The 16366-nt window shown below is 44.4% G+C and overlaps 2 protein-coding genes across 2 annotated transcripts in view; both read left to right on the plus strand.

Moving 5' to 3' along the window:
- The window catches only part of ahr1b (aryl hydrocarbon receptor 1b), a 124072-nt gene that overhangs the window by 77567 nt on the left and 30139 nt on the right, over positions 1 to 16366 (plus strand). The window contains 2 exon segments of the mRNA XM_065018753.1: positions 1183 to 1316; positions 15960 to 16162. Coding sequence (XP_064874825.1) covers positions 1183 to 1316; positions 15960 to 16162 — 337 coding nt within the window.
- LOC115129667 (polyadenylate-binding protein 1-like) lies at positions 11701 to 13679 on the plus strand. The gene has a single exon (XM_065018754.1). The coding sequence runs from the start codon at positions 11722 to 11724 to the stop codon at positions 12973 to 12975; it is 1254 nt and encodes a 417-aa protein (XP_064874826.1). The 5' UTR covers positions 11701 to 11721; the 3' UTR covers positions 12976 to 13679.

A 16366-nucleotide genomic window follows, 5' to 3' on the forward strand; every position in this document is an offset into this window, starting at 1 on the left:
CCTGGGCATCTTTCTTTTGGTGTTTTTCAGAGTCAGTAAAAAGGGCTCGAGTGTCCTAAGTTTTCATACCTGTGACCTTAATTGCCTACCGTCTGTAAGCTGTTAGTGTCTTAATTAACAACCGTTCCACAGGTGCATGTTCATTAATTGTTTGTGTTTAATTGAACAAGCAGGGAAACAGTGTTTAATCCCTCTTTACAATGAAGATCCTTTAAAAGTTCTTTGGATTTTTACTAATGATCTTTGAAAGACAGGGTCCTGAACAAGGGCCGTTTCTTTTTTTGTTGCTGAGTTTAGCTAGCAATGTATGTTTGATGCTTTGTTGCAAATGTACAGATGGCAATACATACAGTATATATGCCATACTGAAATTTAACTTGTGGAAGGGGCTGAGGTGAACTACTAGCAGAACAAAAACGAAAGATAAAAAGAAACTGCTTTGTTTCAATGTGGTAGTTAGTTGTAGTGAAGTCGTTGTTTCATTTTAAAGTGACACATACGGTGACAGCATACACCACACTGGTTGACGTTTACTACTAGCAGAACAAACAGAAAACATGATCAAACGAAGAACTGCAACGAGTCAGCCTGAAGTCACTCAGACCCAATGGGTTAGTCACTCAGACCCAATGACCCCAATTTCCCCAGCTGAGCTATGTAGAGAGAGGGAAGGAGATGAGAGAGCGAGAGAGAGAGAGAGAGAGAGAGAGAGAGGAGGAGAGGGAGAGAAAAAGAGCATGTAGAGAGAGAGAGAGAGAGAGGAGGAGAGGGAGAGGAAAAAGAGCATGTAGAGAGAGAGAGAGAGAGAGAGAGTAGAGAAGATGGAGAGAGGGAGGTGATCTTTATCAGGCTCTCCATGACTTGCAGGGTAAATGTTAGAACACACACAGCCGTCGGTTTTAATTAGGCAGGGGGTTAGAGCTAGCTACCGTAGCTTTATCGTGGTACTTTAGAACAGGGACGGAATGGAGAAGAGGGAGGAACAGACTGGAGCTACACACCCACACACACACACACATAAGTGCACGCACACACATGCACAGACACACACTCACCAAACATAATGTAGGAGCATCTGGACCCTGTTAAACTCTGTTCAACAGCCATTTTAATAGACCACAAATGAAGTAGGCATTGAATATAGTGATTTGACTTGGTCCTTGACCTGTTTCTATTCCTCAGATGGAAAGCCAGTCCCCAGCTCATCCCTGGTGACCTATAACCCCGATCAGCTGCCTCCAGAGAACTCCTCCTTCCTGGAGAGGAACTTCGTCTGTCGCTTCCGCTGTCTCCTCGACAATTCCTCTGGCTTCCTGGTTCGTAACCAATCATATTCCTCCTCTCTTAACCTCATCTGCACAGGAGTACTGGAGACTGACATGTCTCCTTTTAGGAATATTATTTTTGCAATGATGTTTGAGCTCATGTTCGAGATTTGCCCTCCATTGAAGACAGCCATTGTTGGACTTATGGTCTGTGTATGTGTGGATATAAGGAAGAAGGCGTGTAAGTGTCTGTGTGTACGAGCGTCCTTACTTCCATGTGTACTGCATTCTTGCTTGCGTGCGTCTACAAGTGTGTGTGTGTCAGATCACACCTCGAGACATCAGCTTTATTAGAAGAGAGTGTTCCTGTGACTGTGTCCCATGACTGTACTGAGGGAGGCTGAGCCGTACAAGAACAAAGGCCTGGGAATACCCAGACACTTCTAGTCTGGCCCCTGGCGTGTGGTGTCCCGACTCCCACCAGAGAGCCCCAGAGGCAGGCACTTTACAGTGCTACTGTACCACCTCCACCCTTATCCCAGAGCTACCCTCCATTACTGACCCCTGAACTACTGAATCACCCCTACCCCCCTATGCCCCCCGACAGATCCTCCCTCTGCAGAACTCTGAGCATTCTACTTTCAGGGCTACCTCCCCCATTTAGACCCCTACCTCCCACTTCCTCTGCCTCCCCCCCTCCTTCCTGGCCCTACCTCCCCCTTTCTCCACTTCTCCGTCAGAAGACCAACACTCTAAGGCCAAAGGAGACTTTTTTCTCCCAGCTACAGTAGCTAGAGAGGCTATTAGCCTGGTCAGCGTGGTGTCGTACCACTTCAGACCACGGCGGGATCAGAAGCCACTACCCACCCTCAGTAATCCGTCTTAAAGAGCCACAGGGTCGTGGGGAAAAGGGCTTTAATCTGCCTTCCAGAGGAAGAGAGCACCCAGAGAGGAATTTGCTTAGTCAGAGTAGCTCGAGGACTCCCAAAGGGCTCAATCTTCTCCTCAGACTAAGGTTGTGCTGGATACCACAGGGACAGAGAGAGAGAGAGAAGAGGACAGAACCAGAGCACATTGACTGGGCTAGAACACAGTAACATAGAAGTAAATGTATTGCTGTAGGGGCCTACAGTATAGTCCACGTGCAGTTAGTATAGTATACTCAGAGAGCTGTGAGGGATATCAGCCTGTGCTTGCTGTTAAATCTGCATTGCAGAGCTCATGGTGGTGGTATGGGTGTGTCATAGTGGGCCCTCCTGCCTGGTGAGCAGAAGGGGGAAGCCCCCTCCTCTCCTGCGGTCTTCCTAGACTCTCCGTCTCACCGGTACAGAACGTGACCAGAGTAGCGGGGGGCTGGTGGTAGGGGAAGGGAAGAGGAGAGTAAGATCGGGGTATTTCCCAACTCTGTGGAGGTCATTTGCATGAGAGGTAAGCCCAGGGTCTGCCTCGGTCTAATTTCCATAGCATTGTTTTGTTAATCCTATTGCTATTTGAGGGTAGATTCTTGACATCATTGCACCTCACCTTATGCCCAGCAGGACCAATTAACAAGATTTTGTATTTTTTTATTTCACCTTTATTTAACCAGGTAGGCTAGTTGAGAACAAGTTCTCATTTACACCTGCGACCTGGCCAAGATAAAGCAAAGCAGTTCGACACATACAACAACACAGAGTTACACATGGAATAAACAAACATACAGTCAATAATACAGTAGAAAAAGTCTATATACATTGTGTGCCAATAAGGTAAGGGAGTCAATAAATAGGCCATGGTGGCGATGTAATTACAATATAGCAATTAAACACTGGAGTGATAGATGTGCAGAAGATGAATGTGCAAGTAGAGATACTAGGGTGCAAAGGAGCAAGATAAGTAAATAAATACAGAATGGGGATGAGGTAGTTGGATGGGCTAATTACAGACAGGCTATGCACAGGTGCAGTGATCTGTGAGCTGCTCTGACAACTGGTGCTTAAAGTTAGTGAGGGAGATATGATTTTTGCAGTTCGTTCCAGTCATTGGCAGCAGAGAACTGGAAGGAAAGGCGGCCAAAAGAGGAATTGGCTTTGGGGGTGACCAGTGAAATATACCTGCTGGAGCGCGTGCTACGGGTAGGTGCTGCTATGGTGACCAGTGAGCTGAGATAAGGCGGGGCTTTACCTAGCAGAGACTTGTCGATGACCTGGAGCCAGTGGGTTTGGCAACATGTATGAAGCGAGGGCCAGCCAACCAGAGCGTACAGGTTGCAGTGGTGGGTAGTATATGGGGCTTTGGTGACAAAACGGATGGCACTGTGATAGACTGCATCCAATTTGTTGAGTAGAGTGTTGGAGGCTATTTTGTAAATGACATCGCCGAAGTCGAGGATCGGTAGGATGGTCAGTTTTACGAGGGTATGTTTGGCAGCATGAGTGAAGGTTTGTTGCAAAATAGGAAGCCGATTCTAGATTTAATTTCGGATTGGAGATGCTTAATGTGAGTCTGGAAGGAGAGTTTACAGTCTAACCAGACACCTACAGTGGGGAGAACAAGTATTTGAAACACTGCCGATTTTGCAGGTTTTCCTACTTAAAGCATGTAGAGGTCTGTAAATTTTATCATAGGTACACTTCAACTGTGAGAGACGGAATCTAAAACAAAAATCCAGAAAATCACATTGTATAATTTTTAAGTAATTAATTTGCATTTTATTTCATGACATAAGTATTTGATCACCTACCAACCAGTAAGAATTCCGGCTCTCACAGTCCTGTTAGTTTTTCTTTAAGAAGCCCTCCTGTTCTCCACTCATTACCTGTATTAACTGCACCTGTTTGAACTCGTTACCTGTATACAAGACACCTGTCCACACACTCAATCAAACAGACTCCAACCTCTCCACAATGGCCAAGACCAGAGAGGGTGTAAGGACATCAGGGATAAAATTGTAGACCTGCACAAGACTGGGATGGGCTACAGGACAATAGGCAAGCAGCTTGGTGAGAAGGCAACAACAACTATTGGCGCAATTATTAGAAAATGGAAGAAGTTCAAGATGACGGTCAATCACCCTCGGTCTGGGGCTCCATGCATGATCTCACCTCGTGGGGCATCAATGATCATGAGGAAGGTGAGGGATCAGACCAGAACTACACGGCAGGACCTGGTCAATGACCTGAAGAGAGCTGGGACCACAGACTCAAAAGAAAACCATTAGTAACACACTACGCCGTCATGGATTAAAATCCTGCAGCGCACGCAAGGTCCCCCTGCTCAAGCCAGCGCATGTCCAGGCCCGTCTTAAGTTTGCCAATGACCATCTGGATGATCCAGAGGAGGAATGGGAGAAGGTCATGTGGTCTGATGAGACAAAAATAGAGCTTTTTGGTCTAAACTCCACTCGCCGTGTTTGGAGTAAGAAGAAGGATGAGTACAACCCCAAGAACACCATCCCAACCGTGAAGCATGGAGGTGGAAACATCATTCTTTGGGGATGCTTTTCTGCAAAGGGGACAGGACGACTGCACCGTATTGAGGGGAGGATGGATGGGGCCATGTATCGCAAGATCTTGGCCAACAACCTCCTTCCCTCAGTAAGAGCATTGAAGATGGTCGTGGCTGGTTCTTCCAGCATGACAACGACCCGAAACACACAGCCAGGGCAACGAAGGAGTGGCTCCGTAAGAAGCATCTCAAGGTCCTGGAGTGGCCTAGCCAGTCTCCAGACCTGAACCCAATAGAAAATCTTTGGAGGGAGCTGAAAGTCTGTATTGCCCAGCGACAGCCCCGAAACCTGAAGGATCTGGAGAAGGTCTGTATGGAGGAGTGGGCCAAAATCCCTGCTGCAGTGTGTGCAAACCTGGTCAAGAACTACAGGAAACGTATGATCTCTGTAATTGCAAACAAAGGTTTCTGTACCAAATATTAAGTTCTGCTTTTCTGATGTATCAAATACTTATGTCATGCAATAAAATGCAAATTAATTACTTAAAAATCATACAATGTGATTTTCTGGATTTTTAGATTCTGTCTCACAGTTGAAGTGTACCTATGTACCTATGATTACAGACCTCTACATGCTTTGTAAGTAGGAAAACCTGCAAAATCGGCAGTGTATCAAATACTTGATCTCCCCACTGTAAGTATTTGTAGTTGTCCATTCTAAGTCAGAACCGTCCAGAGTAGTGATGCTGGACGGGTGGGCAGGTGCGGGCAGCGATCGGTTGAAGAGCATGCATTTAGTTTTACTTGCAGTTGGAGGCCACGGAAGGAGAGTTGTATGGCATTGAAGCTCATCTGGAGGTTAGTTAACACAGTGTCTTAAGAAGGGCCAGAAGTGTACATAATGGTGTCGTCTATGTAGAGGTGGATCAGAGAATCACCAGCAGCAAGAGCGACATCATTGATGTATACAGAGAAGAGAGTCGGCCCGAGAATTGAAACCTGTGGCACCCCCATAGAGACTGCCAGAGGTCCGGACAACAGGCCCTCCAATTTGACACACTGAACTCTATCAGAGAAGTAGTTGGGGAACCAGGCGAGGCAGTCATTTGAGAAACCAAGGCTGTTGAGTCTGCCGATAAGGACGTGGTGATTGACAGAGTCAAAAGCTTTGGCCAGGTCGATGAATACAGTTGCACAGTATTGTCTCCTATCGATGGCAGTTATGATATCGTTTAGGACCTTGAGCATGGCTGAGGTGCACCCATGACCAGCTCTGAAACCAGATTACATAGCGGAGAAGATACACTGTGATTCGAAATGGTCGGTAATCTGCTTGTTAACTTGGCTTTCGAAAACCTTAAAAAAGCAGGGTAGGATAGATATAGGTCTGTAGCAGTTTGGGTGTAGAGTGTCTCCCCCTTTGAAGAGGGGGATGACCGCGGCAGCTTTCCAATCTTTGGGAATCTCAGACGATACGAAAGAGAGGTTGAACAGGCTAGTAATTGGGGTTGCAACAATTTCGGCAGATCATTTTAAAAAGAGAGGGTCCAGATTGTCTAGCCCGGCTGATTTGTAGGGGTCCAGATTTTGCAGCTCTTTCAGAACATCAGCTATCTGGATTTGGATGAAGGAGAAATGGGGGAGGCTTTGGCGAGTTGCTGTGGGGGTGCAGGGCTGTTAAGCGGGGTAGGGGAAGCCAGGTGGAAAGCATGGCCAGCCATAGAAAAATGCATATTGAAATTCTCAATTATAGTGGATTTATCGGTGGTGACAGTGTTTCCTAGCCTCAGTGCAGTGGGCAGCTGGGAGGAGGTGCTCTTGGGAGGAGAGAGCCATAAGACCCACCACACCATACTGACCTCGCATGAGAGGATACATGCCGAGAGGAGAGGAGGAGGAGAAGTTCGGAAAAAGGAGAGCAGAGGAGGGGTGGAGAGAGTTAGGGAGAGGATAGTTGAGATGAGGAGAAGGGAGGACGATGCCCAACTTAAACTCATCAATCAGAAGAAAGAAATGAATTCCACCATTTACCTCTCTCATAAACTTTGTGTACTATTTTTATCTCATCTTTGAATTGTTGACGTAATCACTCCAGAGACTAACGTAATCACTCCAGAGGACTCAGAGCGGAGGACAAAGTATCCAGTTACATTACAGTACTTTGGTGTGTTTTATCCCTTCCTTGCATGTTCTCTAATCTTCCATCACCCTATTCCCTATATAGTGCACAACTTTTGACCAGAGCCGTATAAACCCTTGTCAAAATCAGTGTGCTAAATTGGGAATAGGGTGCCATTTAGGACACAGTCCAAGTCTCATCTGGTGTCATCAATTCCATCCTAAACATCATTCTCCTATTATATGATGGTTATTACATACAGCAGGGTGCATTGTATCTGACTCTCGTAGGAGAATAATGAACAAGTTAATTGAATCGTTTTACTTGTCCTCATTTCGCTGAAGTACTGGGAACTCTAATGACATTTTCCCTCGAGCATTCAACTGTTAAATAAAGTAAAAGAGATGCGTGTCCGTCAATGTTAATGTTTCATTTGTTCCATTCTTGTTTTCATATGGGAAAATATTCAACATGACATTGTTGATTATAGTAATGCCTATCGTCTAGATCCTTGCACGGTTTTTGTTGCTGTTAGAATCCATCAACTAGTAGGCCATGAAATGTTAAGAGGCTTCCGTTTGGCTCAGGAAAAAAAGCTATTTCTTCCTGTGAGAATGTCTTGCGTCGACATTCAGTCATGTGCAATGTTATCTGAATAAAGATTGCACTGGAGACTGACTTTGAGCAGGAGACACAGCCCCGTCAATATTCCAGTAGGAAATTCAAGCTGTCACACAAATGAAGCTCAAAGAATTCTGCTTTTGCTGGTTTGACAGTTGCATGTCCCAGTGAATTGGCACACATACAGTAGTTTCATTAGTTCATCCTGGTCGTCTGTACTGTAGTCTCTCTTTGACGCACTGTTAGCTGACCAGCGTATGCAATATTTGTTTCTGGTTCCATGATCATTTGTAACCTAGTGTAGCAAGTCCAGACCTTCATTAAATTAACAAAAAGGTATGTTCCCCAACCAGAACCAAATCTTGAAGGTCCAGTATGTTCCAAACCTGAAGGTCCAGTATGTTCCAAACCTGAAGATCCAGTATGTTCCTAACCTGAAGGTCCAGTATGTTCCAAACCTGAAGGTCCAGTATGTTCCAAACCTGAAGGTCCAGTATGTTCCTAACCTGAAGGTCCAGTAAATTCCTAACCTGAAGGTCCAGTAAGTTCCTAACCTGAAGGTCCAGTATGTTCCTAACCTGAAGGTCCAGTATGTTCCTAACCTGAAGGTCCAGTATGTTCCTAACCTAAAGCTTAAGCAGAAATCCACAGGACAGGCGTGAACTCAAAAATACCGTCCCAGTGCACCTAGTGCACCTCAACTCCTGGTATTTACCCAAAGCCAATTAGCTCTAATTATTGATGTTTTAACAGGGACAGAAGAAGTTCCCTTTCATTAGCTCCATGGCACTCATCACTGTCAGGAGAGGGACTGATGTGTTGCCGTGGAATCACACCACGGCGAAGGAACAGAACATAACATGGCTCTCGAAGTATCTTCTCCGATCCGCTCTGTCCTGTCATGTCACGCAAAGAACTCAGAGCGAGCCTGACACTGACATGTCGTGCACGTCATATGTCGGTTACTTACTGTGAATGTAAATAAGTATTTCTGCCCCTCCAGCGAACCGTGCGACCTGTGTGCTCTGCTGTTCTGTGTTGTTTCTCATCAAGGTGCACCGCGCATCCACGTGATGGAGATAGATGGATGGTTCTACTGTAGTGTAGTGTGTGTATGTGCGTGTGTGTGTGTGTGTGTGTGTTTAATGTAGTGCAATGTAATATAGTTCTACACTGTCCCTCTGGGGATCTGACAGACAGGGGAGGAGGAGGGTCTGAAAGTTTTAACAGTCCAAAAGCCACATGCAAAGGCTTCCCTGGCTTTTCTAATTAGCAATTTGATGAGCAGGGTTATGGCCTGCTAGGTTATCGCTGGGGATGACAGGGCATCTTGGATGTTTACAGTGTGATCGAAGGGCCCCCAGGCCTCCAGCCAGCCTAGCGAGGGACAGAGAGACAGGCTCAAAGACAGGCTCAGCCGTTAAGACTGGTCTCTCTCTCTCCATCTTCCTCTCGCTCTCTCTGTCTTTGTCACTCTCTTTCTTCTTTCCAGGGGTGACTGCATCCTTATGTAATACATGTATCACTAGCCACTTTAACTATGCCACTTTGTTTACATACTCACCTCATATGTATATACTGCACTCAATACCATCTACTGTATCTTGCCTATGCCGCTCTGTACCATCACTTATTCATAAATCTTTATGTACATATTCTTTATCCCCTTACACTTGTGTCTATAAGGTAGTAGTTTTGGAATTGTTAGCTAGATTACTTGTTGGTTATTACTGCATTGTCGGAACTAGAAGCACAAGCATTTCGCTACACTCGCACTAACATCAGCTAACCATGTGTATGTGACAAATAAAATTTGATTTGATTTGTTGTAAATAACGCTTGATTGCGTGCGACGGGGAGAAAACGAAACAGGCACTGAGTGGAGTAGGGAGAAGACAGCACATGTGATATCATTTTCATTGTCACACCGGCAGCAGAGGAATGTGTCATGCAGTTGAATGGGAGAGTCCTAGTCTCTCTCTAGTCTAGACTGCTGTGGTTGGCTAAGGGAGATTGTTTGAATCATTCACTCTCTCCTGACACTTCTCTGCTCTCATACAAATGAATAACATCCTCACTGTAGTATACAAACAGAGATATAGCAAACCTGACTGACACAGAGCTCTATTACATTTTTAAACGGTTCAGTTTTACAGGGGTATTGTTCATTCAACCTCTCACTAAAGGTGCAATGACTGTGAAACAAAAGCTATTCCTCTAACCTGAGTGTGTGGTTTCTCTCTCTGTCCGATTTGAGTATAAAAATCATTCCAACCTACTATTTACCATTTTATTATTTGTGTTTTATCCATCGATAAAGAGAACATGCTTAGGGTTTGCCATGTGTATCCTGCGTTGAAGATATTACAGTCATTTAGATCTTCAGTTGAAGTCGGAAGTTTACATACACCTAAACCAAATACATTTCAACTCAGTTTTTCACAATTCCTGACATTTAATCCAAGTAAAAATTCCCTCTCTTAGGTCAGTTAGGAACAACACTTTATTTTAAGAATGTGAAATGTCAGAATAATATTAGAGAGAATGATTTATTTCAGCTTTTATTTCTTTCATCACATTCCCAGTGGGTCAGAAGTTTACATACACTCAATTAGTATTTGGTAGCATTGCCTTAAAATTGTTTAACTTGGGTCAAATGTTTCGAGTAGCCTTCCACAAGCCTCCCACAATAAATTGGGTGAATTTTGGCCCATTCCTACTGACAAAGCTGGTATAACTGAGTCAGGTTTGTAGGCATCCTTGCTCGCATGCGCTATTTCAGTTTTGCCCATACATTTTCTATAAGATTGAGGTCAGGGCTTTGTGATGGCCACTCCAATACCTTGACTTTGTTGTCCTTATACCATTTTGCCACATCTTTGGAAGTATGCTTGGGGTCATTGTCTATTTGGAAGACCCATTTGCAACCAAGCTTTAACTTCCTGACTGATGTCTTGAATATATCCACATAATTTTCCCAACTCATGATGCCATCTATTTTGTGAAGTGCACCAGTCCCTCCTGCAGCAAAGCACCCCCACAACATGATGCTGCCACCCCTGTGAATTCACGGTTGGGATGGTATTCTTCGGCTTGCAAGTCTCCCCGTTTTTCCTCCAAACATAACGATGGGAATTATGGCCAAACAGTTCTATTTTTGTTTCATCAGACCAGAGGACATTTCTCCAAAAAGTATGATCTTTGTCCCCATGTGCAGTTGCAAACCGTAGTCTGGCTTTTTTATGGCAGTTTTGGAGCAGTGGCTTCTTCCTGTCTGAGCTGCCTTTCAGGTTATGTTGATATAGGACTCGTTTTACTGTAAATATATAAACTTTTGTACCTGTTTCCTCCAGCATCTTCACAAGGTCCTTTGCTGTTATTCTGGGATTGATTTGCACTTTTCGCACCAAAGTACGTTCAGTTCTAGGAGACAGAATATGTCTCCTTCCTGGGCGGTATGACGGCTGCATGGCCCCATGGTGTTTATACTTGCTTACTATTGTTTGTACAGATGAACTTGGTACTTTCAGGCATTTGGAAATTGCTCCGAAGGATGAAGCAGACTTGTGGAAGTCTATAATAAAATGTTACTCATGTCCAAGTTGGATATATGATACAGAGTTCTTGGCTGATTTTTTTGAGGTTCCCATAATATCAAGCAAAAAGGCACTGAGTTTGAAGGTAGGCCTTGAAATACATCCACAGGTACACCACCAATTGACTGAAATTATATAAATTAGCCTATCAGAAGCTTCTAAAGCCATAACATAATTTTCTTGAATTTTCCAAGGCACAGTCAACTTAGTGTATGTAAACTTCTTGAACCACTATAATTGTGATAGTGAAATAATCTGTCTGTAAATAATTGTTAGGAAAATTACTTGTGTCATGCACAAAGTAGATGTCTTAACCGACTTGCCAAAACTATAGTTTGTTAACAAGAAAAACGAGTTTTAATGACTCCAACCTAAGTGTATGTTAACTTCCGATTTCAACTGTATCTCTCTCTCTAACTTCCCAAACTGTTAAAAAATAAAGATTGGGTTACTATTTATTTATGTGTTCAAATTGTAAATATTTCTGTTTGCTATCTAAATCCTGTTAACTACATGACTATGATGCAATAAAGAAAAGATGGAACATCAGAATTGCATTTCACGCTACATCACTTATGACATCACAAATGAGTTAGTTACGGGAATTTAAGTACATGACAGCTGCTCATTCACCTGTCATTCTGTGTTCTTGAGCTAGCTTCAATATGTGTGAATTAGGTCCAAAATCTCCAAAATGAATTCTTTGTATGTTGGTGACCTCCACCAAAATGTCACAGAGGCAGACCTAAACGAGATGTTTAGTGAGGCTGGACCAATCTTTTCTGTTCGTGTATGTAGGGATCGGGATACACATCGTTCCCTCGGGTACGCCTATGTTAACTTTTATCAGCAAGACGATGCTGATTGTGCCCTGCTCATGTTCAGCAATGATATGCTCGAAGGAAGATATCTGCGCATCATGAGGTCTGATCCTGACTGTACCCTGAGGAAGAGTGGGGTGGGGAACATCTTCATCAAGAACCTGGACAAGAAGTCTATAACAAACAAAAACCTGTACGAGACCTTCTCAGCATTTGGAGACATCTACTCTAGCAAGGTAGTTTGTGACGAGAATGGCCATTCCAAAGGTTATGGTTATATTCAGTACAAGACCCAGGAGGCTGCTGATAGAGCCATCGAGAAATTAAATGGCATGTTAATGGATAACGAAAAAGTGTTTATCGAGCGCTTTAAGTCACGCAAAGAGCGAGAGGAGGTGCTTGTAGCCAAGGCCAGAGAGTTCAACAACGTGTTTGTCAAGAACCTTGGCAGAGACACGAACGATGAGAAACTGATTGAGCTTTTTGGAAAATATGGACCAACCGTTAGTGTCAAGGTTATGAAAGACGATAACGGGAAGTCGAGTGGGTTCGGTTTTGTTTGCTTCGAGAGGCATGAGGATGCACAGAGAGCCGTGAACGAGATGAACAGGAAGGAGCTAAACGGGAGGCTGATATATGTAGGCCGCGCACAGAAGAAAGCAGAGCGCCAGACGTTGCTGAAACTCAAGTTTGGGCAGAAGAAGCCTGACCCCAAGGCCAAATACAGAGGTGTAAATCTCTTTGTAAAGAACCTGGATGATGCCTTTGATGATCACCGTTTAAGGAAGGAGTTTTCTGCATTCGGAACAATCATCAGCGCCAAGGTGATGACGGAGAGCGGGCGCAGCAAAGGCTTTGGCTTTGTTTCCCTCTCCTCCCCCGAGGAGGCCACCAAGGCTGTGACGGAGATGAATGGCCGTATTGTGGGAACCAAGCCGCTTTACGTGGCCCTGGCTCAGAGCAAGGAACAGCGGCAACAATACCTGGCAGACCGGTACAAGCAGAGGATGGTCAGTGTCATGGCAGTGCCCAACCCCATCATCAACTCCTACCAGCCTACTATTCCACAGGTAAATCCAAACAAGAGTCCATGCAGAAAATCATATATCCAACTTGGACATGAGTAATGAACATTTTATTGAGAAATGCTAACTTCGAATTCCATATAGCCTTTTACTCCAATGTGCACATTCCACAGGCCCAGTCCCATGCAGCTGCCTACTACTTCAGCAACCAACTGGCTCAGCTGAGTTCCAGCCCTGGCATGATGACCGTTGAGCGGATAGCAACTCAGGCCTTGGGCCAGCGCCCACATCATCCTGCCAGTGCAGATGCAGCCACTGCCATGAGCAAGCCTCAGTACAAGTATATGTGATAGAATTAAATGTGCCTTTAATAAATACAGAAGTACAGTACCATAAAGTGTACCAGCAATCAATATGCTCATCATTCATCTGAGTGTTAGCTGTATTGATGTCTAAGCAGTTTGATTGTTGATGTTTAGGTATTCCTATATGTGGAACATACAGCCAGCTTCTCATTCATGAACAAACGTGACTGAAGCAAGCTTGGTTGTGCTCGTGAATCATTTCTCATATTTTCTCCCTTTCAGGAATTCAACATTCGCAGCTGGCGATGGCTTACGCAATAACACTGCTCCCCACGGCAGTCCATATTGAAGTCCAGGAGCCTCACCAAGCTAAAGCCGGACAGAAATCTGTCCCAAACACTGGAGCTTGAAGCCAAGAGAGGAACAGGGTCCTTCAAACTTCCTTTACAGAAGAAGAAAGAAAAATTTAAACAAAATTATATTTTACAGTAAAGGCCCAGTGCAGTCAAAATTATGTTTCCTGTGTTTTGTGTCATATAACAGCTGATGAAACTAAGACTGTAAAAGTATGAAAGATATTTTGCAGTGTTATTTCCTAATAGTTGCTGGTTGAAAATACAATCTACACAGAACCTTGTAATCAGCAAGTTTTGTATGGGTGGAGTTATAGCCTGCCTGGTGACACCACCAGGCAAGCATAAGTTAGTATGCCAATAACAAAGAGAGTTCCAAACCTAGCTAGTTTTCAGGTTACATATCACTCCCACTAAGCCCCTCCAATTAGGTCCCTAACTCAGACCACTCACAGACAGTCTAAAAAAAGTGGGGTTGTTTTGCTAAAAAGCTATTTTGGATTATTTTTTTACAATTTTATTGGAAAACTATTACAGTAAGGTACTTAATTGTCACGCAGAAATGATTTAATATTGAGATGAAAACGGCTGCATATGGACCAAAGAAAATCATGTCATAAAATAAGCTAGACCTTGAAAGAAACAAGGGTCATTTTAGGTCTGGAAAAATGGGAATATGAGTTTCCTTTGTTTGACTTTTTAATTTTTTTTTTTACTGTGTTTATGTGTAGCTGACATGAGTCGTGCTCATGGTTGATCATGGTCTCGTGATGAGGAAGCCATGCCTGCGACTTGGCTAAAGGGAGTTTCCTCTTGGTCTAATGGATATGATGGTGTTGTTGCTCATCAAATCAAATTTATTTATATAGCCCTTCGTACATCAGTTGATATCTCAAAGTGCTGTACAGAAACCCAGCCTAAAACCCTAGACAGCAAGCAATGCAGGTGTAGAAGCACGGTGGCTAGGAAAAACTCCCTAGAAAGGCCAAAACCTAGGAAGAAACCTAGAGAGGAACCAGGCTATGTGGGGTGGCCAGTCCTCTTCTGGCTGTGCCGGGTAGAGATTATATCAGAACATGGCCAAGATGTTCAAATGTTCATAAATGACCAGCATGGTCGAATAATAATAAGGCAGAACAGTTGAAACTAGAGCAGCAGCACAGTCAGGTGGACTGGGGACAGCAAGGAGTCATCATGTCAGGTAGTCCTGGGGCACGGTCCTAGGGTTCAGGTCCTCCGAGAGAGAGAAAGAAAGAGAGAATTAGAGAGAGCATATGTGGGGTGGCCAGTCCTCTTCTGGCTGTGCCGGGTGGAGATTATAACAGAACATGGCCAAGATGTTCAAATGTTCATAAATGACCAGCATGGTCGAATAATAGTAAGGCAGAACAGTTGAAACTGGAGCAGCAGCATGGCCAGGTGGACTGGGGACAGCAAGGAGTCATCATGTCAGGTAGTCCTGGGGCATGGTCCTAGGGCTCAGGTCAGTTGAAACTGGAGCAGCAGCATGGCCAGGTGGACTGGGGACAGCAAGGAGTCATCATGTCAGGTAGTCCTGGGGCATGGTCCTAGGGCTCAGGTCCTCCTCCGAGAGAAAGAAAGAGAGAAGGAGAGAATTAGAGAACGCACACTTAGATTCACACAGGACACCGAATAGGACAGGAGAAGTACTCCAGATATAACAAACTGACCCTAGCCCCCCGACACATAAACTACTGCAGCATAAATACTGGAGGCTGAGACAGGAGGGGTCAGGAGAGCACCCTGTAGACACTTGTGTACTCCATACACATGTTCTCCACCAGCTTACAGCACAGCTCCACGATCAGAGGGACAAACTGGGGGAGAGGGGAGGGAGGGAGAGTGGAAGAGGGACAGTGACTTAAGGGATGGAAAGTTGCCAAAACACTGTTCTTCAAAACGCACACTGTGTTTTGATCCATCAGTGCGTCTCCCTCCAGGATGCAACAAATCTCGGCACATCTTAAAGGCCATCAATGGGACGACAGGCCTAAATACTGCGCAGTACATCCATGTCTTACAGTAGCTGCACCGCTCTACACCAGACCTGGGTTCAATTAGTATCCATTTTCTTTCAAATACTTTCATCTTTTCGATTTCCTCTGTCTATGTTGTCAGATGGGCAGGGTTTTCACTTTGCACTTTTGAAACTATTCCATTGGTACCAGACAAGCTCAGTCAAGTGCACAAATACTAGTACTATTTACATACTAATATTTTATTTTATTATTTTAATACTAGTAATACAATAGTATACTTTTAGTATTTACTAATAGTATTTACTATTAGTACTACTGTTGTCTCACGTTGCTATCCTTCCAAGTCTCGTTCAATACTCGGCTATTGGTTTCCAAACGAATACTGTATGAGGAAGCCTGGACCAACCAGCTTTTTTTTTTCTCCCCAGGCCCTGACCCTCCAGGGCCGTCTGAAGTTCCTGCATGGCCAGAACTGCCACCTGGATGACGGCTGCAACGTGCCCCCCCAGCTGGCCCTGTTTGCCATCGCTACCCCCCTCCAGCCTCCATCCATCCTGGAGATCAGGACCAAGAACATGATCTTCAGGACCAAACACAAGCTGGACTTCACCCCCATGGCCTGCGATGCCAAGTATGCTCACACTATTCAGTCTTACTTCACATTATGATGGAATGTTGTTAAAGTTCCACCGGTTATACCTGGTTGAATTAACTTCATTAGAACCCCTTTTAAAAACTGAACTCGTTGTAATCTGGTTGTAATGATGTCATTTCAACCAGTTTTGCCTGCTGGGGTGTTGCTAGGGTATTTCTTACTGTGAAGATCAATTTCTTG

This window comes from Oncorhynchus nerka, linkage group LG5 (assembly GCF_034236695.1).
Source record: "Oncorhynchus nerka isolate Pitt River linkage group LG5, Oner_Uvic_2.0, whole genome shotgun sequence".
Classification (NCBI taxonomy): Eukaryota; Metazoa; Chordata; class Actinopteri; order Salmoniformes; family Salmonidae; genus Oncorhynchus; species Oncorhynchus nerka.

What these genes read in the sequence shown, in the direction of transcription:
- LOC115129667 (XM_065018754.1), top strand. Translation starts at nt 11,722, where the DNA reads ATGAATTCTTTGTATGTTGGTGACCTCCACCAAAATGTCACAGAGGCA.